This window comes from Danio rerio, chromosome 2 (genome assembly GCF_049306965.1).
Source record: "Danio rerio strain Tuebingen ecotype United States chromosome 2, GRCz12tu, whole genome shotgun sequence".
Lineage (NCBI taxonomy): Eukaryota > Metazoa > Chordata > Actinopteri > Cypriniformes > Danionidae > Danio > Danio rerio.
Genome location: NC_133177.1, coordinates 7,555,660 through 7,581,386, shown reverse-complemented (window position 1 = coordinate 7,581,386; position 25,727 = coordinate 7,555,660). Strand labels below are relative to the sequence as shown.

The 25,727-nt window shown below is 35.1% G+C and overlaps 3 protein-coding genes across 8 annotated transcripts in view; 1 reads left to right on the top strand and 2 right to left on the bottom strand.

The window, feature by feature from the left end:
* si:dkeyp-106c3.1 overlaps positions 1-15,258 on the bottom strand; it is a 166,327-nt gene extending 151,069 nt beyond the window's left edge. For 4 of the 6 annotated variants that reach the window (XM_021466774.2, XM_073922989.1, XM_073923000.1 and 1 more), the window contains exons 1-3: positions 2,437-2,583; positions 2,239-2,289; positions 679-827 (exon numbers count right to left, since the gene is read on the bottom strand). In XM_021466774.2, the coding sequence (XP_021322449.1) occupies positions 679-827; positions 2,239-2,289; positions 2,437-2,506 (270 nt within the window). In that variant the 5' untranslated portion in view covers positions 2,507-2,583. Of the gene's footprint in view, positions 1-678; positions 828-2,238; positions 2,290-2,436; positions 2,584-15,112 lie in introns of those variants that run through there. The other 2 variants (XM_073922994.1, XM_073923008.1) reach the window with 2 other exon arrangements.
* Positions 1-25,727, bottom strand: part of xpr1b (xenotropic and polytropic retrovirus receptor 1b) — a 573,636-nt gene that overhangs the window by 309,978 nt on the left and 237,931 nt on the right. The gene's annotated exons all lie outside the window — the stretch shown is intronic.
* On the top strand, positions 15,448-24,054 carry zgc:153115. Its single transcript, NM_001077329.2, has 3 exons — positions 15,448-15,571; positions 15,650-16,270; positions 20,511-24,054. Exons 2-3 carry the CDS (start codon positions 15,778-15,780, stop codon positions 20,768-20,770), a joined length of 753 nt encoding a protein of 250 aa, NP_001070797.2. The 5' UTR covers positions 15,448-15,571; positions 15,650-15,777; the 3' UTR covers positions 20,771-24,054.

Genomic DNA, 25,727 nt, shown 5'->3' with positions numbered 1-25,727 from the left:
ATGCAAGAAAATAATCCAATAAAGAGCACATCGCAGTTTACATTTACAGTTTAAGGGTTCCATAGAATGATAATCTGGTTAATATTATTCAAATTGAATCATAGAAGTTCAGTACATGGAAATGACCACAATGTTCCCTATAGTAAGACTGCATTAATGATATTTTTCCCTTTATTTTTAATTGTATATAAGCTTGTATTATACAGATCATGTAGGGACTCTTATTTCCAAATGGGAGAAACAGGAAGATTACATAAGATTCATGTGAAACAGGTAGCCATAAATTTTAACTGTTTACAGCTTATATGTTTTCTTTAGTTACTTTATATTTTGGAATTTACAGAGTATGTTTGTTATGAGGCAACAAACACACGTAGCCAGCTTAATATAAGTGTTTGTAGCATGTTTAGGCATCTACTCAGTTTGTTCAAATATTGTTTGACAAATAAAGTGTAATTATTTTGCATGTGTGTATTTCAGACTACATCATCTGTATGTGTGAGTGGACACTAATATGAGTTTAGGAGCATCAGAGCAGAGCTCATGAATATTCATGACCCTTCCAAAAAAAACATTTCATTCAAGAGGTAATTTCTGTGGTAATAAAGGAGCATATAAAACCATTGAAAAATTAAGTGTGGATAATAAAATGATATGTATAAAAGGAATAAAACATACCTTTAACATCATGTCAGGACATCCTGGTCGAACATTAATGTCAATAACACAGTCCAAAGCTAACTGACTGCCTCCTGATGAAGAGCCTTTCCATGTGCTGCTGATTGTTGTACTGTATCTATAGGTGTGCCTTTGCCCTTTCTGCACATCTGTAATACATACAGTATATGTAAGTCAGATATATGCATGTTTGTTAATGTTTTTGCCATATTTCTTTAGTTACACTTTGGGGGGAAAATACTGTCCCCAAAAGTAAGCTAAAACAGACAAAACCTCTGTTTGATCAATATCCACTGATTTAAAAAAAAAAAAAAAAAAAATTAATCCTTAAACATGTGAAACGTTTTCTATAGGCCAAGAAAGTATTTTTACATTTTAAATGGCCAAAAAAAACACATCTAAGTGTAATTTGACTGAAATAAAATCAGTTGTTTTTTGTGTGTTTGTTTGGGGATTTTTTAGAAATAATTTTAAAGGTCAAAAAATTCTAAATACTTGCATAAAAAGTCAAAATTATGATTAAAAATTTTAAATGATACCTTAAAAAGCTGAAATTACAGGACAAAGTTCTATAAATACTCACATAAAAAGTCAAAATTATGCTTAAAAAGTCAAAATGATACCTTAAAAAGTTGAAATTACAAGACAAAAATTCTAAATACTCACATAAAAAGTCAAAATTATGCTTAAAAAGTCAAAATGATACATTAAAAAGTTGAAATTACAAGACAAAAATTCTAAATACTCACATAAAAAGTCAAAATTATCCTTAAAAAGTCAAAATGATACATTAAAAAGTTGAAATTACAAGACAAAAAAATCTAAAAACTCACATAAAAAGTCAAAATTATGCTTAAAAAGTCAAAATGATACCTTAAAAAGTTGAAATTACAAGACAAAAAATCTAAATACTCACATAAAAAGTCAAAATTATCCTTAAAAAGTCAAAATGATACATTAAAAAGTTGAAATTACAAGACAAAAAATCTAAAAACTCACATAAAAAGTCAAAATTATGCTTAAAAAGTCAAAATGATACCTTAAAAAGTTGAAATTACAAGACAAAAAATCTAAATACTCACATAAAAAGTCAAAATTATCCTTAAAAAGTCAAAATGATACATTAAAAAGTTGAAATTACAAGACAAAAAATCTAAAAACTCACATAAAAAGTCAGAATTATGCTTAAAAAGTCAAAATGATACATTAAAAAGTTTCAATTTACAAGACAAAAATTTTAAATACCTGGATAGAAAGTCAAAATTATGCCTAAAAAGGCAAAATGATTGATTAAAAAGTTGCAATTTACAAGACAAAAATTCAAAATACTTGCATAAAAGTAAAAATTATGCTTAAAAGGTCTATATTATGACCAAAAAGTCAAATGTATTACCTATAAAGTCAAAATTACGAGATATAAAGTTGAAATTATCACGAAATTCCATACACTAACGAAAGCGATCAAAATTTCTAAGGATAGAATTTGTCTTCATATGTGTCAATATCCATATAAATATTAAATATTAAAACATTTATCAACATGTATGTATATCCTCTTACCAGGGCAAGCAGGCTTGCAGAGCTGACCTTGCTGCAGTTTCTGACAGTCAACTTATTAAAAGAAATACAAAAAATTAAAAACTATCATGAATGAGATCTACAATTTCGATTTTGTATTAGCATCAGAGAACATTTATAACTTTATTTTTGTTCTATAATCAAGAAAACACAAAAAGAACACAAACATCAAACACTTACCGCTGAAAAATATGAGCATTATAATTAAACCCAGATCTTGGAGCAACAGACAGACCCGAGACATGGCCATAAGTGACAAAGTAAAGCCCCACACCAGCACTTCAAACGAGCGAGCATTACTAGAAAACCATAACCACAGAAATGAATGATAGACGTTGAGTACGGGCTTTGTTAAAACCCACAGGACACTCAGACACCAATCAGAGGGCAGATGCCCACCAGGGGATCATCCAGCTAACAAAATCTCCCTGCATACCGATGGACATCTTGTTGCGGGCCTCTGCTTTCCTAAAACATGGTCTTTTCTTTTATCTCTTGGTCTGTGGGATGCTCTGCCACAAATGTTACATAAAATTAAATTACTGAAACTGGAGGATATCTAAAATACCTCAAACCTATTTTACTATCATACCATTATTTCATACACTATAGTGATGTTTGAGAGATATTAGTGGTGTGCTGAGAGACTAGGGTTGCATTACGGTGCAATTTAATTATGATCTTCATTCACTAACTTCCCTCCATGTTGTTCCATCAGATTTACAGTTGAAGTCAAAACTATTGGTCCCACTTTATATTAAGTGTCCCTAACTACTATGTACTTACATCAAAAAATAAATACAACATACTTACTGTGTTTATAATGTATTTGAGAACACTTGTGGTGCTTTTAAGTTGGAATAGAGGTTGGGTTATGGACAGGTTTGGTGGCATGGGTAGGTTTAAGGGTAGGTTATGGTGTAAGGGATGGTCAACAGTGTATTTACAAACATAATTACAAAAGGTATTTACAGATGTAATTACATACATGTATTTAATCAAGCATAAGTACACAGTAAATACATGTATTTACACAATAAGTACATTGTAACAAACTAATAATTCCTATGTAAGTACATATTAATTAAGGCCACCTGATATAAAGTGGGACCAAATTATTAGCCCTCATGTGATTTTTCTTTTCTTTTTTAAATATTTTCCAAATTATGTTTATCAGAGCAAGAATTTTTTCAGTATTTCTGATAACATTTTTTTTTCTTCTGGCGAAAGTCTTATTTGTTTTATTTCAGCTAGAATAAAAGCAATATTTAATGTTTGTATTTCATTTTTTAAGGTCAATTTTATTAGGTGCAGTAGGTGATCTGCCAAAATACTATGCGTTACCATAATATCTTTGAAACACAGTCCCTCCCCTGCCACCCAAAGCTTGGTACACTCTAAAAAAAAAAGGTTCCTAGAGGTTCTATATAGAACCTTGGGGTTCTATACTTGGCCAGTAGAACCTTTTACCCAAAAAATGGTTCCATTTAGAACCCTTTGAGTGCAAAGAACCTTTTTGATTAAAATGGTTCTATAGTTTTTGATTCATAACATAATTATCTAGTAAAGATTATAAGATAATTATAAGCTATAACACAAATATACAAAGCTTTTTGAGTCAAAACCTAATAAAATGAATGCTGTGGTCAAAAACGTTATCAGTGTACAGTATGGTGGGATTTTTTTCATTTAGGTTTGCACAACTTATATTTTATATATACTTAATATTTAACATTTTTAAAACATTATTTTGTGAAATAAATAAAAAACCAGTTTATTTATTTAGACTGTGCAGTACCATGTTTTTATGATTTAATAAATTATTTAAAACTAATTATCATCGTCGTGGACAGGTGGTGAAGAGCCTCGAGAGTGACGGTTAATTTTTCGAAAGGAGAAGTCCACCACAGCTTCATCATTCACACAATATATATATATATATATATATATATATATATATATATATATATATATATATATATAAATATATATATATATATATATATATATATATATATATATATATATATATATATATATATATATATATATATATATATATATATATACTTAAAGGTTTAATATTTCAAATACATTTAGCCTGCATTTTTGTGTCCTTTATAAATAGTACCTGATCTTTCATCTATGGATTATTAAAATATGTTTGGCTTTAAAAGGTTTTAATAAAATCCAGGGATGGACTGGCCATAGGAAGAACCGGGACCTTTCCCGGTGGCCTGATGGTCAATCTAGCCTGCCACAGTGACTCTGGCCTGCCACGTGTACACAGACTCGGTGCGGGCACGAGTGCTGCACTATTACCTAAATAAAGAACCCTTAAATGGTTCTTAATAGAACCATCTAATTTGAATTCGAAGAACCATTTGGGGTTCTATTTAATGAACCCTTAAAATGGTTCTATTTAGAACCTTTTTGGGGTTCCATATATGAAGCGCTTGATAGAACTATTTTTGGTTCTATATAGCACCGTTTCTTTTAAGAGTGTAGTTAACCGGTGGTGTGCAGGAATTACACTTATGACTAAGCCATACTTTGACGCGGTGGCGCAGTGTGAACTCTTGAAATGTAATTGGATGAACATTTTTTAGAACTATGCCTTACCCAGAATATAAAAAATACATATAAATACATTTACTTTAATCATTACTTTTGGAATGAGAAGAGACTTTTAACCAGCACAAAAAAAATGTTTCTAAACACGATCCCTGAATAGGTTTAAATGGAATATGAACATTAAATAGACATATAGGTGCTGGAGTGGACATATAAAGCCGACTTGCTTATTCACTTGATGAAGTGGAATGCACTTTAACATGGCGGCATATGAGGGGAAAAGTAAAGGGAAGTCTGAGACTTTAATGAACTTAAAAGAGCATGTCACTCCACTGCTCATCCGTTTGCACTGGCTGCCAGTTGCTGCTCGCATCAAATTCAAAGCTCTGATGTTTGCCAACAAAGCGACTTCTGGTTGCGCTCCTTCTTATCTGCTCTCACTTCTGCAGATGGATGTGCCCTCCAGAAACTTGCGTTCTGTGAATGAACGTCGCCTCGTGGTTCCATCCCAAAGAGGGAAGAAATCACTTTCCCGAACTCTCGCATTAAATCTGCCCAGTTGGTGGAGTGAACTAATGAACTAATGCTTTCCTTCTTAGATTTTACAGACCTGAAACTTGCCTATATCACTTATTCATTGTTGCTCTTATAGTTGTGTAAATTGCTTCCTTGTCCTCATTTGTAAGGTTAAAGGCTAGACATTGTACATGTCATGATTAATTTTACCAAATAAAAAACACTTACAGGTTGTAGCTCACAGCTTCTGCTTGTTGGAGCTGCTTCTTTGAGGAGATTTTCACCGAATCCAGCACTGAGCTGGGAGAGATTCTGGAAGCTGTGTTTTGTCAAATCAGGCTTGCTATGTATTTTATAATTCTCTGGAACATAATTCATATTAAACTGTTAGCACTTTTGTCTTTGTGTTGTGTCCTTTGGAAGCCCAAATACAGAAACAGAAGAAGCTCTGTGGAAACAGCAGCGTTTGGATGCATTTTAGCTCCCTCTGCTGTAACATTACAGCGCCTCTGGCCACGCCCCTTTGCTGCGCAGTGTGTATGCGGTAAAAGTACGTTTGTGATCTCACTGGCCTGTGTCACACAGAGGCGTTTTTAGGGTGTGTGTGAAACAAGAAAAAAATAAATGATGGCTCAGTCGACGTAGCACTATGGTGCAAGGTGCGTTTATTTACAGTGCAAAAGTGTCCAATCCAAAAATCCAAAAAAATAAAGTAGACAAAAAAAAAAATTATATATATATATATATATATATATATATATATATATATATATATATATATATATATATATATACACAAAAATAAACAAACAACAAAACAAACAAATAAAGACAATACAGTAACAAAATAATTATATACAAAATATTTTCTATCCAGAATTATCAAACCAACCATTCGCCACTACTCACACCTTCTATCTCCTACGACTCCCACACTGAACTGAGCACAAGTCACTCTATTTATAGTGAGTGACTCCGCCCAGTTTGGATTAAACTATATTGAAGGTAAGTATAAGGTAAGTATGGACATAAACAATCTTTCAGGTAAGCATTTCACACTTTCATACACTTCATTTGTATTACTATATAACTTAAAACCAAAATAATTAAATCAGCATTTTCACATGTCATGAATACTGCTTTTTTCATTGTTTTCCCATTCTTTTCATCCCCCACATAAAATATTTTTTGTAGTCCCCAAAATTCGTTCATTGTAGGCTTTGTAGACTCAGTAAAAACCAAGGTCTCCCTTAGCATTTAACTTTGAGCTTCTCAGATTCAGAGATGCTGTTTATGTTCACACAGCTACATTACACATCGACTAAAATTTTAAAATATGATATCGTAGTGAAACACCCATTTAGTGATTTGGTAAAGCGCTGTTCTGCCTTCAAATCAAAAAGCTTTGTAATCTGTAATCATTCAACATTTGAACGAAGAGCTTAGAATGACCAAGAGGCGACACTGTAGTGTTATTTAGGAAACAGCCACTAGAGGACGCGGCGGCCATTTTGGAATGAAAACTCAAATAGAACAACAGCATATTATTAAGTGTGTAAAATAAACTATTAAGAGTGCTGATGATTGTGATAAGTGTTGTATTGTCGTCTTTCAGGTTGTATCTCATTTTTAATGCGCTTTTTAAATAAATAACTAAAAATCGAAGCAGTTGCTTGCCAAAGCGACAGTAATGAGATCCAATGGACAGCCGATTGCTTTCACTCCAAAATGGTGGAATCCAGGGCTGTTGCTGGGCGCTGCTGTCGCAATGGAAGATTCTATTGAGTGTCGCCTCTTGGGTCATTCTAAGCTCTTTGTTCAAATGTTGAATGATTACAGTTTATAAATGTATTTTTTAAATTACAGTAATCCAATTGTGATCGTAATGTCAATAAATGACTGATACCAACTGTTAACATCAGTTTTGTAATAGGGAAGACGGTAACACTTTAAATTAATGGCCCATTAGTTGATTTTATTTACTAACATAAACAAACCATTAGTAATACATTTATTACAACCTTTATGTTTGTTAATGCTTGATATTAAGTTAAATAATGTTAGTTCATGTTAACTCACAGTGTATTAACTAATGTTAACAAGCACAACTTTAGATTTCAATAATGTATTAGTTTATGTTAATTCTTTACAAGATTAATTATACTTACTTGATGTTGTAATACTTTAACATTAACTAATGGACCATTAGAGTTACTAACATGACAAAAGAGGGAATACACTAGTCTTTTTTTTTTAAAAAATAAGTGTTATAGATCATTCCGTGTGTTTAATTTGGTTTTTAGTTTAGGATGCTTTCACACTTGGCTGGACGGCCTGGTCTGAACCCGTGCTTGACTGATTCCCCTCCCCTGCCCTGGCTGGATTGTGTTCACAAAGTGGTTTTTGGTTACGAATAATGATATGTCTGCATCATCAAACTAGCAGCTGTTTACCCAGAGTGAAATGAAGAGAAGGTCGCTTTCTTGTACTTTGACATTTTAGCTTTGTTTCCAAAGAACATAATGGCACATGTACATGTTTGTCACAAATGTAAGCTATATAAGGCTCAGTCTTAGAAAAGCAAGTGAATTAACACATAAATACACAGTTTGACCAATTCAGACATGGATATCAGACGCCGGTTTGATTGCACTCACATTAGAAGCAAGCCGTAGCTTACAGTTCACTGGTGTCCACCTAAGTTCAGAAGGCAGCATACACATTATCCAAATGAAACTGAACTCAGATGTCAAATGAACTAGAGATCTCTAAAAATGGTGGTGTTATATTGGCTGAGAGTTGGGAGTGAGGGAGGATATAAGAAAACCTTTCTAAATCAAAACATCTTTCTTATACTGTTTTATTCATTAAAGGGTTAAATTCCAAAATATATGTGATATTAATGTTAAAGTTTAAAAGGAGGCTGCAAATTAGCATTTTGATTTGAAGACGTGAGGGGAAAAAGGTTTGTTTTGAGTTCTGAGTAGCGAGACCATTTTAATGGCGCCATCTCCTGGGCAAGCTGTGCAACTAAAGGGATAGTTCGCCCAAAATTAATGTTTACTCACTGTGAACTCAGTCCGAAGTGGTTCCAAACCTTTATGGCTTTCTTTCGGTTGAAAAAAACAAAAACAAAGAAGGTATTTTGAAGAATGTTAGAAACCTAAATCCATTGACTTTCATCATGTATCGTTTATGTGTGTTTTAGGGCCTGTTACTGTGAAAGTATTTCAAGTCATTTTAAAGTATTCAGGCATAAAAATGACGTTTTTAAGTTTAAGAAAGATAAGTTGTATTTCGATGAAGAGTGTTACTTTACATTTGATTATTAAATTTAAATCAATTCAATTCAGGTTTTCTTGTATAGCGCTTTTACAATGTAGACTGTGTCAAAGCAGCTTTACATAAATGGTCATAGTAACTGGAACAGTGTAGTTCAGTTTTTAGTGTTTAAGTTCAGTTCAGTTTAGCTCAGTTCAGTGTGATTTAAATCATTACTGAGAGTTCAAACACTGTATAGCAATTTCGTCTATGTGTAGCTCTACCGATCCTGAGCCAGTGGTGACAGCGGAGAGGGAAAAAAAACTTCACCTGATAGGAGAGTGAAGAAAATAGATAAACCAGACTCAGTTGGGCATGACCATTTTAATTTCTCCGCTGGCCATTCTCTAAATCTGAATGAAGATTATATCAGAATAAAGCTGCTTTAAAACAATAAATTGCCTATTGTAAAACATGATTTACAAATAAACATGAATTAAATAAATTGAATTGAATGTTGCTAACCTTCCAGAAAATCATAAAGCTCTGTGCATTTTATTTGCCCTTCTGCTTTTCTCAATATTTGCGATTTGTTTATTATTTTGAATCTAGATGCTCTCTCCTACAAAAATCATCCCAATATAAAATAATGAATTCTTTCCAACTACATCTACTCATTTCATTTGTTGAATACTCAGTGTCGCAATATACACTCACCAGCCACTTTATTAGGAACACATTACTAGTATCTGGTTGTACCCACTTTTGCCTTCAGAACTGCCTTGATCCTTCGTGGCAAGGATTCAACAAAGTACTGAAAATTTACTTCAGCGATTTAGTCCCTATTGACATGATAGCATCACGCAGTTGCTGCAGATTTGCATTCAGAGATGCTCTTCTGCATACCTCAGTTTTACCGAGTGGTTATTTGAGTTACTGTTGCCTTTCTATAAGCTGGAACCAGTCTGGCCATTCTCATCTGACCTCTGGCATCAACAAGGCATTTGCCTTGTTCTATTTTTCGAACCATTCTTTGTAAACTCTAGAGATGGTTGTGCGTGAAAATCCCAGTATATCAGCAGTTTTTGAAATACTCAGACCAGCTTATCTGGAACCAACAACAATGCCACATTCACCGTCACTTAAATCATATTTCTTCCCCATTCTGATGCTCGGTTTGAATTGCAGCAGATCGTCTTGACCATGTCTACATGCATAAATGCATTGAGCTGCTGCCATATGATTGGCTGATTAGAAATTGGCATTAACTAGCATTTAGACTAGTATACTTAATAAAGTGGCCGGTGAGTGTATATCATACAAATGTAAAAAAATAAAAAATAAAATCGTAGTGTCAGTTTCTTCCAAAATTGTGCAGCCCTACTTTAGAACATTCTTCAAAATAACTAATCATCTTTTTTTTTTAACAGAAAAAAAAAACTCAAACAGGTTTGTGATAAGTGAAGGGTGTGTAACTGATGACAGAATGTTCAGTTTTGAGTGACCTCCATTTAAGAAACCAGTATGTGAGTGTGTGAGTGTGTGTGTGTGTGTGTGTGTGTGTGTGTGCGTGCGTGCGTGCGTGCGTGCGTGCGTGTGTGTGTGTGTGTGTGTGTGTACATGTGGTTTACAAAGATGAAGCTTTTTAATGACAAGTATGATTTAGTTGTAGTCTATTAGCGTGGCATATAATGAGCGTTTTTACAGTATAAAATACATTATGTCAATGAAGCGTCCCTGTAAACATGTATACAAGTGTGTGTGCCTGTGTGTTTGTGTGCTAACAGCCTCACAAAAACACACAAAACACAATCATAGACTACACTCAAAAAAAAATACTTTTGCGAAATAACAGAATTCTTCGGTTTTGAAGGAACATCATGTTTTATGTTCATTCATTCATTTTCTTTTCGGATTAGTCCCTTTATTAATCTGGGGTCGCCACAGCAGAATGAACCGCCAACTTATCCAGCATATGCTTTATGCAGCGGATGCCCTTCCAGCTGCAACTCATTACTGGGAAGCACTACGGGCAACTTTTAGTCTACTCATAGTCAAGTCTTGGATTTGTGGGGGAAACTGGAGCACCCGAAGGAAACCCACACGAACATGAGGAGAAACTCCACACAGAAACGCAGACCCAGCCGAGGCTCGAACCAGCAACCTTCTTGCTGTGAGGTGATCGTGCTACCCACTTCGCCACCATGTCGCCTGTTTTATTTTCAATCCACCTAAATGTGTACTAAATTTGCCCCTGTATATTCAGTGACCTACTAATACTATTTTTCTATTATTCCTTACATTTCATTTTTCCATTGCACCTTTCAGAAATATGTTGGACAAAAAAAGGGAGGAGACCATCATGCATGATTCACAGCATCTGTTTGAGGTTGCCCTACTTTTTCCACAGTGGCTCATGATCTGTTGTGGAGCTTGTTCCACAAGATCTCATGATCTTGCTATGTTTTTTCTTGGCTCATTGTTTTATGAATACTTTGTATACTATAAATATAACAGAATCCATTCGATCATATTTTTGTATTGATGAACTGTATTGATGAAATGCACACTGAAGTCATGATTTCTGATAGTTTAATAAAGGTAGATAATTAATACTTTATTAAAGGGATAGTTCACCCAAAGCTAAAAATTGTGTGATCATTCACTCGTTCTTTGCTTGATTCAAACCTTTATGAGTTTATTTCTTTTGTTGAAAACAAAAGAATATATTTTGAAGGATGTTGTACACCTGTAACCATTGACTTCCATAGTATTTGTTTTTGATGGTTCCAAGTTTTCAGCTTTCTTTAGAATAACGTCTTTGTTGTTCAAGGTTTGAAACCACTTGACAAAGAGTAAATATTGAATTCATTTCATTTTTTACTGAACTATCCCTTTAAAATAATTAACGAAAATTTTATAAATCAAGTATAAGTAATACAGCATGTTAATATTTATATGAATTAAATATCTGTGGAGACATATGAGTTTTATCATACATGTACATTGATCAGCATAATTGAGCACACCCCATTAAGAAACTGAATATTTTATCCATTTCCCCGTGAATATTGTCACCGTAGTTTGCGTACTTGCTCTCTTCTCCTGCTTTGTGTTACAGATTACCTCTTTTTACCTGCTTTTATTTGCAGTCGCAGAAGCACAGGTCATTTCAGCTAATTCATTCCACCTGTCTCTCATTCCCTTTTTTCCTATTTATAGCATGTCATTTCCCTTCATGTTTGTCAGTATGTTGTCGATTGTGTGTCTGCGTGAAGTATTTTGTTACTCACCCTGCATTTTTGTCCAGGACTGCCAGTGAGCGAGTGTCCCATTGTTTTGGAATTTTTTCCTTGGTGCTTCCTCAGCGTTCACCCAACTGGGTTACTTTAATTTTTTGCTTTTTCTGAGACTCGCTCATTAAGTTTTTCTGCATTTGAGTTCACCTCTTCTTTACTCGTGACAAATATAGGCAATGTATTTTCGTGCATTTAAACAAAACTGATGTATTAAACAGACATACTTATTAAAATATTGTTTTAGTCACCAAACATTAAAAGATAATACAATTAAATTCAAGTTAAATGTTGCAAAAATAATTACAACCCACAAAACTTTAACTAAATTTTTCCTTTTTTATTGTTTTTGCTACTCTTGATTTTTCCTCCTTTTTAAAATTTGTCTTCAGTATTTTTTTTTATAACATATAAGTTTGTGTGTACTAGTTTTCGGACCGTTATATAAGTTATTTTGTTAGATTAGCTTCAGGTTTGGCTTCAGTACTGAATAATCTAATGTATATGCACAATTTCCACAAATATAATATTGTAAAGCTTCCTATTAATGTATGAATTTCAAAGATAGATTTGTGAGCGGTGTACTTATATACAGTTGAAGTCAGAATTTTCAGCCCCTCTGAATTATTAGAGCCCCTGTTTATTTTTTCCCCCAAATTCTGTTTACCGGAGAGAAGATTTTTTTTAACACATTTTTACACATAATAGTTTTAATAACTCATTTCCAATAACTGTTTTATTTTATCTTTGCCATGATGACAATAAATAATATTTTACAATATATTTTACAAGACACTTCTATACAGTTTAAGTGACATTTAAAGGCTTAACTAGGTTAATTAGGTTCACTAGGCAGGTTAGGGTAATAAGGCAAGTTATTGTATAACGATGGTTTGTTCTGTAGACTATCGAAAAAAATAATTTTGTCCTAAAAATAGTGTTTAAAAGTTTTAAACTGCTTTTATTCAAGTCGAAATAAAACAAGCCTTTCTCCAGAAGAAAAAATATTATCAAACATACTGTGAAAATTTTTCTTGCTCTGTTAAACATCATTTGGGAAATATTTTAAAAAGGAAAAAAATTCAAGGGGGGGGGGGGGGCTAATAATTCTTACTTCAACTGTATACTGAGCATTTACTTTACAAAAGTAGCCTTCTATAGAATATTGGCATTATTTTGTTGTTCCTATTGTTCACAATGCAAAAAAAGTTATACTTAAACTTGATGATTACATGATTTTATTCTCATTTCCAGTGCAAACTTCTTAGGATTCCTATATCAAGATATTTATTTTATAAGCAAATCGACTTTTTAAATAATTAAGTTGTTTTAAGTCAATAAAGAACACACATCTAGCAATAATCTAAAAAAAAAAGTTCGGACTTGGTCAGCATTTAATTCAAATCCCGAACTAAATTTGATTGGTTTAAGTGTAACTAAGTTAACTGAGCTTTTAAAGTAAATGTAACTATGATGAAAATCATCTTTTGGAAGCTGTTTGCACAGAACTGTGTGTTGGTATAGTGTGTTTACAGTCATATTGGAGTGATAGAAAAACATTCATTCATTCATTTCTTTTTGGCTTAGTCCCTTTATTACTCTGGGCTCGTCACAGCAGAATGAACCGCCAACTTATCCAGCACATGTTTTATGCAGCGGACGCCTTTTCAGCCGCAACCCATCACTGGGAAACATACACACTAATTGACTACGGACAATTTAGCCAATCCAATTCACCTGTACCACATGTTTTGGACTTGCGGAAGAAACTGGAGCACCCGAAGGATACCCACGCAAACACAGGTAGAACATGCAAACTCCACACAGAAACCCCAACTGACCCAGTCGAGGCTTAAACCAATCCCACAATCGAACCAGCGACCTTCTTGCTGTGAGGTGAACATGCTACCCACTGCGCCACCGTGCAGTCGATATTATATTGAATCGCAAAAAAATGTATTTCGATAACAATAATAAGCTCTGGACTTTTTTACTCTATATTGATCTAAATACCAATCACACAGACAGCAGAAATGTATGGTAATATAAACAATGGGAATATAAAAGTGTGTTGATATGAGAGATGCACTGAATTTCCGGCCACCAAAAATTATCGGCTACCAAAAACAGGTTATTTAATGGACCCTCTAATTTTTGTGGCTACAGTCATTGTTGGGGTACTCTTTTAAATCTGGAAACATTAACAACTGATATATATATAGAGCACCTTTAGAAGTCAGAGGAGTGAGGTTTACCTGCACAGCACTTACTAGCTGGCCTCCGTTACACTCACCCCCCTAAACCTCACTCCCATCCGGGTCACGGCACCAATGTAACCCCATCGGTCCTACGCCACACAAACGTCACCCAAACGGCGTATCGAAACGGCGACCTTCTGCATGGGAGTCGGATGCTCTACCAAGGAGGCTAAAGACCATGGCCTCTAGCTACCGTTGCTAGAGCACCTTTAGAGGTCAGAGAAGTGAGGTTTACCTGCACAGCACTTACTAGCTGGCCTCCGTTACACACACACACACACATATATATATATATATATATATATATATATATATATATATATATATATATATATATATATATATATATATATATATATATATATATCAATCGTTATTGTTCAATATGGAAAACAATTCATTAAGATTTAATTTTTGCTATATCGCCTAGCCCTAGCCTCCTCTGTCTTTAAAGTCTTTTGTGATCAGCAGAAGAATGAAACTCAAATAAGTTTGGAATCAAGGATGAGTAAGTGATGACAAATGTATAATATTAGGGTGAACTATTGCTTTTAAACTTTTTTAAGAACTGCAGGAAACCTGTGGTTAAGGGCATGAGTATGGTGTTTAAAAACTGAGGAGAAGATTTCTAAAAATGGAGGATTTATGTTTAACTTCATGAGATGGGTGAAGGTTCATGTTGTGACCAGTCCCATGAACTAAACCGGGGGAGAACAGACACAAGTTAGTTAGGGTTTTCTTGAAGGTCTTGTGTTGTAAATGTGCTTGCTATAAACCAATCAAGTGTCAGAATGAAGAGCATCCACGCTGCCTACTCTATGACATCACCAAATGATGATTTGTGTAGCCTAGTTCTGTTATTGTTCCAGTTATATCTTTCACTAAACAAAGGTCATAATTCAAAGCCTAACCTTACTGCTACAGGAACTTTTCAAGAGTCGTTCGACTTACTTTTGAATATTTTTTTTTGCTCCACGCCCGAAGTGCGCGTCTGTTCATCACGTCACTTGATGCGTTTCTCTCACTGCTGAAACTGGCGAAATTGCGAATCCTACTACGGCAAACGTTAGCGTGTGAATTTTAATAACGTCACGCTGAAGTTGCTTAGCAACCTTTATTTAGCGTCCTGTCACGTATTATAATTTACACACACGAGCTCATCGTGATTGGTTTACATCTCTGCAGACTACCGCCTACTTACCTACGTCTGTTTTTTAAGCCAATCCGCTGACAGCCCTGGGAGAACGGAACGTTGCATAATTAATATTCATGAACAAGCCTTTCTCGTAGTAGGGTTCCTAAATTCGCTACCGGGGGCGTGGCGTGGGCTTTGCCGGTTCTAGCAGCAGACACAATGAAACGAGGGGCGATGTAGGACACCACGTTGGGGCTTGAAACGCAGACACGCCGGTAGCGTATTATTTTTTACTTATTTTTGCGTTTTTTGTGGTTAGTTTCATTTGTTTGCTTTATTTTTATCATATGTAGATAGCAGAGGTCGTCGCTGATGAGAAAAAGCAGCAAGTTGAAAGTCTTTGGAGAACAACCGACCGGGCTCAGGAAACGAGGCACTCCGTCATAACTTTAGCTTCGTCGTTAAACGCGGCCGCGATAAAATGTCGTTCGCCTATTCGGATTATCTGGCCGCCGAGTGTCTGGTGTCCATATCCAGCGGTCCCGTCCTCCACCGACCCACCCCGGTGTCTGGTGCGGCTCAGGCCCCTCCTCAGGGCCTTCCAGCCGGAGAGCCAGACGGGTCGAGCGAGGACAGGGAGGTGCGGGAGACGCTCCGGTTAGACGGGGCCAACATGATGACGGTGGCGGAGATCCTCACCGACCTGCACGGCAAGTTTCGCCCCATGTCGGCCTATTCTGAAAGCAGCAACTCGTCATGCGGGGAGAGCGGCTACACCACGTTGTCTGACTCCACCACCCCTACGCCGACCATGACCCCCTCTGCCACCCCTGTCCCGGGACAGTCTCAGCAGATTTGGGGAGGAGGGGGAGCGCCACGGTCCCCCACTAAGCGTCACCCCTGTACTTTCGACGGGTGTGACAGGGTGTACGGCAAATCATCCCATCTGAAAGCGCACATCAGGACCCACACAGGTAAGATGAAGCACATGGGAGGGGGGTGGACGCTAATGCAGCAGATATCATTACTAGTCATAGTCCTGTATGTTTACAGCGTACGTGTGTCTGTTTATGAACATTAAATTATAATATATAACATTCTTGCCATTAATTTGAATATGAATGAAGTTATGTAGGTTTTGTTTACATTGTGTAATGTTATTTGTATAACTATATGTTCCATGTAATGGCTTTACAGTGAATAAGTATATATTATTGATAATTTTATCCCGCCGAGTTTGATCAGAGTTCTAGATTAAAGTAAGTTTCATTTGTCGGCAGTTTGTTGACGGTTGTCAGGGGCTCCCTCTGTCAGCTCTCGCTATAGACCCTCAATAGAGATATTAAAAGTGAATTCGCGGAAAATAATGTAATTCACATCTCGTTAGTTGGACAAAAGAGTGGAAAACTCCCAACTGTGGCCTCCGAACAAAGAAAGTTTATGAACAAAGGAAGGAGCGCGTGAGGGAGGACCGAGTATAGTAGTATAGTGACGAACCCCGTATTTGCATATGAACAGAGCTCGAGCACAGTACGCGAATCCGCAGGCGCAGGTTCCCATTTAAACGCACTGTCTCTCTGTTATTTGACTAAAGCTAAAAGAGCTATTAGGACCGCACACCTGGCATGTTCCGTGAGCTGTTCACATACGTGCCGTTACCACTAGGTTTTGTTCTTGAATGGGCTTCTAATGTATTGACAAGGTGCTTTTTAACGGAAAACTAGTACATAAGCTTGTACAGCAAGAAAAATTAGTACAGTAACAAAATACAAGCACAGGTAGGTACTACGCACAGACTGCATTAGTACAGTGTACTAAGACATACGTACTAGTACATCGGTAGTGCAGTAGTTGGTACACCTTAAATAATTAATTCACTCTAATCTAGCACAGTGCACTAATAAAGCACCAGAGTTATGTTTCATTCAATCATAAGTGCCCTACCAAGTGGGCTAGATGGGGTAGTCTGTCAGCATAAGTGAGATACAAGTCCAAAGTAGAAATAATTGTGTGTAGGAACAAAAAGAAACCTGGTTTCTATCTGTCTGTCTATCTATCTATCCGTCTGTCTTTCCATCCATCCATCCATCCATCCATCCATCCATCCATCCATCCATCCATCCATCCATCCATCTATCTATCCATCCATCCATCTGCTTGCAGTACTTCATTGTAGGCTTGCACGATTTACCGGTACTATGATAATATCGCAATACTATGGCTCCAAAACATTGGCGGCGCCACTGTAGTTTATAAACGGTAGTTTCGTCATTAACGTTTTATCAACAATAGATAATGCTGGATGTGAAAAAGTTACTAAATTCCTCCCCGTTTGTGCAACGATAGACCATTTTATTTTAATAGTTTGTAGAGGCCTTTAAGGTTGCAATTTTTCTGATGTTTTCTGACCTTTCAAACGCACATCTAAATCGATTAATTGCTGTTCCTCTCTATATGATTTAGTAGCGACAACAACCGTGACAATCTCTTAAAAAGAACGACTCACAAAGTGAAATTCTGAATTACTTTGGATGGTTACCTGATAAGACTGAAAAAAAAATAAAATAAAAATAGATGGAAAAACCCAAAATAGCAACAGGAAATATTTTTGACAACTTCAATTTAGCCTAATTTTGTTGGAAAAATTCTATTTTTGTAACAGATTTCATTTGGTATAATTTGTATCTTTATTTTGATGTTTTTTTGTTGTTGTTCAGTTATCTACAAAATAAACAAAAATAATGAATTTTAGAGGAAGTGACATGCAAATAATACTTTTTTCAACAATAAGGAAATTATGAATTAAATTCAAGACTTATTATGACATGTAAAACAGTATTTCTGACCATTTTCTTTATAATTTGAGTTATGAATAACAACATCGCAATACTACTTGGTATCGTGATACTTAGTATCGTAAGATGAATTAATGGTATTGCGACAACCCTACTTCATTGCACCATACTAGAGGGCATCAGTATATCACTTCACAGGAAGTGGAGAGAAAAAAACACCAGACATTGTGCACTGCAGCAGCACTTAAAGAAGTTTGAATAAAACAAAGGCAGTGAAAAGAAGTTGAGGCTCCTACAATATCAAATTTAAGTCTCATGAATGCAAGATATTATAATGTTACCTGTCACGATGCACATGAATGAAGATTTATGAACAAAAAACATTGAAAATAATTCAAATAGATGAATGCAGCTTAGAACAAGTTAAAGTTCCCTGATGTTAGTCTACGGACTGTGCTGTACGATTTGTAAGACAAAATGGTGGATCACAACAGGGGCACATTATATTGGCACTATTATTGGTCAGATTGACAGATCACAGAACTCCCTGAAGAGGGTATTTAAAGATAATTATACATTATGCACTGAGTCTAGTGTATGAGTTTTATTGGATTATTTTGTCATTCAACTCGATATGAATGTATGGAAAGCTGTGAGTGCGTGTGTAGACAGAGTGCAGGATGAGTCCAACATTCCTCACTTTAATTTTTTTTCATACATCATCTAATTGATGTGCAGTGCACCTTTTTCACCGATACCAAGTGCATTGAATGAAAATTTAGCTTATGCATTATAATTAGAACCAATTTTGCCATGTTAACAATTTCGGTACCAATACCAGTATTCTAGACAGAAAAAAATGGTGTTTATTACATTGTGTTTATACTTATTAATGGTTACAATAGAACAAAATGCAGCCACAGAAAATCCACACATATTGAGCATATATATCAATATTGTGTGCATTCTGAATGACTTAAACATTACTCCATATACATATATATACACACACACACACACATATATATATATATATATATATATATATATATATATATATATATATATATATATATATATATATATATATATATATATATATATATATATACATACATATATATATATATATATATATATATATATATATATATATACATATATGTATATATATATATATATATATATATATATATATATGTGTGTGTGTGTGTGTGTGTATATATATATATATATATATATATGTATATATATATATATATATATATATATATATGTGTGTGTGTGTGTGTGTGTATATATATATATATATATATATATATATATATATATATATATATACACACATATATGTGTGTATATATATATACATATAGTATAAGAGTTATTGTGCCATATAGACAGATTTTTGTTTATTGTAGTTTTCACTTTTAGCTTTTTTTTTTTTGTTGCATTTTATAGTATTGTGTTTAATACATTTAAATAATAAGTCAACTAAAACAACACGGTACTGAAATTTTGTTAACATGACAAAATTTGTCCTAAATATAATCAGCTAAAATCAAACTAGTTTTTATTTAATGCTCTTGATTTTACTCACCCTAAAGCCATGCTCAGTGTAAATGACTTCGTTCTGTAAGACGAACACAGTTGGACTAGTTTCAAAATGTTTAAAAATGAACAAAATTGCTGTACGATGGTGTTGGGGTGTGACATGCTTTGAAGCTTTTAAAAGCCCATGAATCTGTCATAAAACAAACCCATAAGACACCTAAGGGTTAATAGATTGATTTGTGATTTGTATGATTTGTTTATGGGTAAAACAAAAACCATGTAGGTCATGTAGTTAAAACGGTAGGCTACAAATAATTAATTTTGTTATGAATTAATTAATTATTCATAAATAATTCATTCACCTCCACCTATGACGAAGATGCCATCGCCCATCGCGATGTTTCACATTAGACATCGTATAATGCCAAATTGGTCGACATCGCCCAAACGTAGCCGCATAATGCAAAACACTCGTGCCCATTAGTAAACCATTTAAAAGATGCGCCTTTTAAGACCTTCTGATCGAGATCGCAATCTTTTTTGATTTATCGTGCAGCCCCAGTCACTACCCAATATCATTGTACAGCATAGAAGAGCCAGGATCAAATTTAAAACTACTCAGACTGTGTTTGTCTAAAAGGGAAAAAGTCATATATACAAAGGTTGGCTTAAGGGTGAGTAAATTTTGTAATTTTCATTAATTCTTTAACCGTTCTAAAAAATGAAGTGTGTGCTAAGTTAGCGATAACAATTAGACGCAGTAAATTACGAGATACCAAGCTACTGCCAACTTAATGCAAATTGTATTGTATTATGCCATTGGTGTTGTCTAATGAGCCATGGATCATCTGTGTTCTCTGTCTAGGTGAGAGGCCTTTTCCATGCACTTGGCCCGAGTGTGAAAAGAAGTTCGCTCGTTCGGATGAGTTGGCACGACATCTGCGTACTCACACTGGCGAGAAGCGCTTCCTATGTCCACTCTGCGACAAACGCTTCATGCGCAGCGACCACCTCATCAAACACGCCCGCCGGCACCCCAACTTCCAACCCTCCATGATCAACCGCAAAGGTTCGGCTCAGGGATCCATTTCCATCCAGCCTGCTGCCGCCAGCACTGCCGAGTAAAACGCCGGGACCCCCGCCTTCTGCACTGTGACCACCATATTTAAGAAGCTGCAGCTTGACTCGATCGCCGTGCATGCTGAGAGCCTTTCAAAGCTCAATCCTCATTTCCACAGGCCAAAAATGAAGAACTTCACCACGTCTTCCTCCGAAACCTCTTCTCCCAACCAGTGACGACCAAAACGGGCGAAGGAGACACAAATGCTCAAGCACATTCCGAGTCACGTGATTCTGAAATCACATGATCTTAAAATGCTTGCTATTGGTGGAACAGACCGATCTAAAAAAAAATTCAACACTTTTTTTTGGATGCATGCAGACAAAATGGCCACCAGCAGTAGCACAATGTTTTCCATGAGTAATCTCGTATCACTTGTCAGCCATGTTTTAGAACCTCAGAAAGTGTGTGTCAGTTTAAGGGAAAGTCTACCTACTCTTGTGTTTTTATAGTCGTTCCATACAGCTTACAAAATACACACAACCTTGATTCCATATCTATTGTATTGTCAGAAATGACAAACCGTCTCTAGGTTTACTTGTCCAGACATTTTCTGCAATGCAATAACCACATTCAGTTGCGGAATGATTGCAAAGTTTTTGTACAATACTATTGAATTTGTCACACATGCAGTGACTTAATGCATTCCCAGCAAGCATTCCTTGTTTTTAAAGATGTCTAATAGACTTCTAAACATAGACATCTTGGCTAAAACAGGGCTAAATTTGGGCTGTCAGTGAAAATCTAATAGACGTCTAAGAATAGCCCAAAACTAGACTAGTTGTCAAATAAACAGATATGAAAGTCTGTCTATTTGACGACTAGTCTAGTTTTCAGCTATCCTATCCTAGTTTTCACTGACGGCCCAAGCTTAGTCTTGTTTTAGCCAAGCTGTTGACGTTTAGGTGTCTATTAAACACAAAACTGTTTGCTGGGTTCTTAAACCTCTTCGGATTGGCTAATCTCAAGTTCGTCAGATCCTTAAATTTGATTCTCAATTAAATCGATGGAACTGAAATGGCCAGTGGGTTTCCTTTTGGGTCGAAACACTGCCTGCAAATGCCGCTTTTCCACACCACTTTCCCTACTGAAATGGTAATAAGTTATTTTCATCTTTTATTTACTTTTGTGCTTACGTTTTCTATTAAGTAGTATCAGCATGGCATCTGAAATAGTTTGTTTTATTATTATTATTATAATTAATATTATTAGACCGTGCATTTATTATGATTATTTTCCATTTTGAGGAACTCCATGTAATTTTGACATGTTGGTACATGTAGCAATGTGTTTAATAGTAATGTGGATACGTGTAGATAAATATCTATGCTTGCAGCTTCAATGGTAAAGATGTTATTATATGAACTACTAGAAGTAATACACCTTATATTAGGGGTGAGAGTACACGCTTGAATAGGTTAGTGCTGCTTGTGTGCGAATGTTTGCGCGTCACGTTTGTCTGTATGTGTGTGTGTGTGTGTGTGTATATTCACGCGGGAGAGTCAATCTCCGAAACTGTCCCACCGCGGACCTCTTACAACTATCTCAGAGAACAAAAAGAAAAATCAGGAAACTCAGAAAGCCTTAAAAATCTTTTGACTTGTTTTGCACCATTGTTTACTGTCGAATATATTCTCTACAGGTATGCCGTCAGGCGTCATTCTTCTCAACTAAAGAAATACACATGCAATATTGCACTTTTTTTCTTACTGGTATTGTCAACGATGCTAGTCGTCTGCTAGTGTGATGGGTTTCACTGTATAGATGCTACCGCGCAGTGCTCAACTAAACGAACACTGCGGAAGCAGATAAAGACTCGTCACGATAAATCAATACATTCGTAAATATATGCACCTTCGTTTGAGTGCTTAAATCAGTGTGAGGAAAAACTGACTTCTTCTTTTTTTTTGTGGACTTCTCAATTTGATTTGTGTTTTGCTTTTGATGGCATCAATGGTTCATCACAGCGTTTCTAATCATGCAATACTCCGAGCGTTTTAAGTGACTGCTGGCAGTAGCTGGAAGCGCAATGGAGACAACCGGTAAACGTTCTCAACAAAAACTAAACCAATCGAACCAAATCCAGAATAGTATCTAAGACTGTGTTTGTTCTGTAGCTAATTAAATAACGTATTCCTCACAATGCTTGTATGTGTGGCCGGGTTTTTTCTTTTCTTTTTTTTTTGTTGTGTGCATGTGTGTGTGTGTGTGTCGTCTTTTAATAGTTGTTTTCCTGTAGCGTTTCGTCTGTGGATCTGTTGACCATTGACGACATCAGTGGTACACTGTGTTGGGCTTTGTGTGCGATTCCTAACAGACTGAGACTATTGTGATCGTGTCCTTTTAAAAAGTTTTTCCACTTACAATGCCCCCTTTTAGCAGTCTGGGTTTAGCATTTGATATCCCACCCATTATACTCAACATTCGCAGCTAGCATTCCGGACAGCCATCACAAACTACTGGATCAAGTCTGAGTTTTTTGATGATTGTTATTTTTTTGTGTGGTCTTTGATTTCAGCTGTTATCTTTCGTATTTGGTTTGATATACTGGAAGGTTTTGTTTTTTATGCTTTTGTATTGGTTTATGTACTGTAGATGTCTATAGTATGCAGAACATAGCTTTCTAGAGGGTTTAAGACAGAACCTAGATAGCGTAAAACATCTAAAGTTCCTTCTGGGGGGTAAAATGCTGCGTTTTTCGCTGTTCGAGGCATCAGATCTCTGCATGTCCAATTCAAAGTGAACTATGATGTGTGCAAGTGCGGCTGCTTTTAGTTACAATGCTAGATTGAGAAAATGTAGTGACAGCTTTTTTTTATTATTATTGCTTTCTTGCTTGGCGTACAATCTAGATCTTGTCCACCGGTTTTTGACACACTAAAACGGTTGTGCACGGATTGGCAGGTTGTCTGTAGTGATTACACTAAAAGGATGTGTAAATTAAAGTCTCGGTCTACAGACATGTCTCGTATAAAAGAGAACTGATGGGATTTGTCAATACGGAAGCTTTCACGTTTTCTCCTCAGGTGATAAAATGTAATGCTGAAAACCTCTGTCCTTCATGAGCAGGACCTAATGTTCAACTTTCATTTCATTCGCTCTTGTTTTTCAATATTGCTCTGTTTACTTTTATTTATTACATGCTTTGTTTTAGGTGTGCTTTAAAATATCTTCTTTTTTCAGTACTTATGAGACTTGATTGATAATTTGATTCGATTTGTTTACCTCCAACAGAAACAACAAAAAAACCCTCCACTGCTTTTTAAATAATAAAACTGATTAAGGATTACTTGTGTTTTGGTCTTTCTTACTTTTATATTAGCAAACTGACATGATTATATGATTTCAATATATATTTTCATATATTAGATATTAAAGAGCAGCTATTGTGATCCTTTTTACAAATTGAAAATTAAGTCTGATGTCTCTAGAGAGTGTATGTGAATTTTCAGCTCAAAATGCCCCTTAAATAATGTTTTATATCTCTTTAAAACTGCCCTTTTTAAGCTTTGATCCAAATAGTGCCTTTTTGGTGACTGTCGCTTTATATTCAAATGCGTTTGTGCTCCCAGCTACAAATGCCTGTGTCAGCATAATGGCAGATTCAGAACAAGACTAATGTCTTATGCTAATGAGGTAGAGATCGTCACTGTTGGGCGGAGCTTTCCTTTTTGATGACATCTATAAAGGGAGAATATCAATTAAAATCTGCATCTGCAGACTGTTTTTATGAAGTGTGATTATAAAAAAATTAAATTAATATATTGTTACCAATAGAAGCTGGCTATATTCACAGACTGCTATCACACAATTGTGTTTAAACCCCGGATAATAGTGATTTTTGCACAATAGGTCCACTTTAAATAACATATTAAGAAGTCTTGCTTGATTTAAAATATTTTTCGCTGCTCTTTAATTATTATTCAGTATTTATGATATAACTGAGTGAAGTACTAAATAAAAACATTTCGATTTATTACAATTAATCATCATTATTATTGTTATAAATTTTAAAATTACTTGTGATTTGGTTTAACAGTGGAACATTTAGGCTGTATGGTCTTCAACATAGTTTTAAGTGTACCGTGAAGTGCTTTGTGCAATTTTGTTCGATGTGTGACAAGGGCTGGGCGATATTGCTAAAAAAAAACATCACAATATCATGTTTCATATTAATCGATATAGATAATTATTAAATATTTTTATTTATTAATTTTATTTTTAACAATCCATGTATATCAGGGTTTTTTGTTATTTGACCTTTTTATTTTAACGTACCAACATTACTCAATCAAAAAGTCAAGTTTAATAGTCAAAATCAAAAATATTTAAACAAAATATCTGATTTCTTAATATTAAAACAATCATACGTGTTTAAAAGATCCTTAAACTTGATAAAACGTTACAAAATGTATGTAGAGGTAGAAGTAGATGAACATCTGTAGGGTGTCAAAACTTATACAGTAAACCTCAGACTCTGTAAACAAACAAACTATGATAATCAAATCTGAGCAATCAAGTGAAAGAACCAGCAATCATTATAAATGCATACTGCAACATTACAAATTGTGAAGTTGAATGATTATACTACTATGCTACCACTATGCTAAAAAATCTGTCAGATGAGGAGCTAGTGGCTGGGCTGCACAAGAAAAGAAACCAAAAAGCCACTCTGGCGACATCTTACATCCTTTTTTTTTATTTTCGCATGTGTTGTTATTCTTATCCGAAGTGACAAGCGCGAGCACGTGGTTTCCTGCACCATTTTCTATGGCGTCTATTAGGCGTCTATTATATTTCTATTAGGCTACCATTAAGCAATTTCATTAATGTCAAACGGAAAAACCATTGCTGAAGCTCCGATGCAAGTTTATGGAGAAAAGTAAAAAGTGCTGCAGTGATTGGATGCACTGTGTTTGTCTGAAGTAATTAGTTTGCATACTGAAATGTGTGTATTCCATA

Bases quoted from the DNA above. Each gene is read 5' to 3' on its own strand.
- zgc:153115 (NM_001077329.2), top strand. From the start codon at position 15,778: ATGTCGTTCGCCTATTCGGATTATCTGGCCGCCGAGTGTCTGGTGTCC. The intron at 16,271-20,510 runs GTAAGATGAAGC...TTCTCTGTCTAG, and splicing joins GCACATCAGGACCCACACAG to GTGAGAGGCCTTTTCCATGC.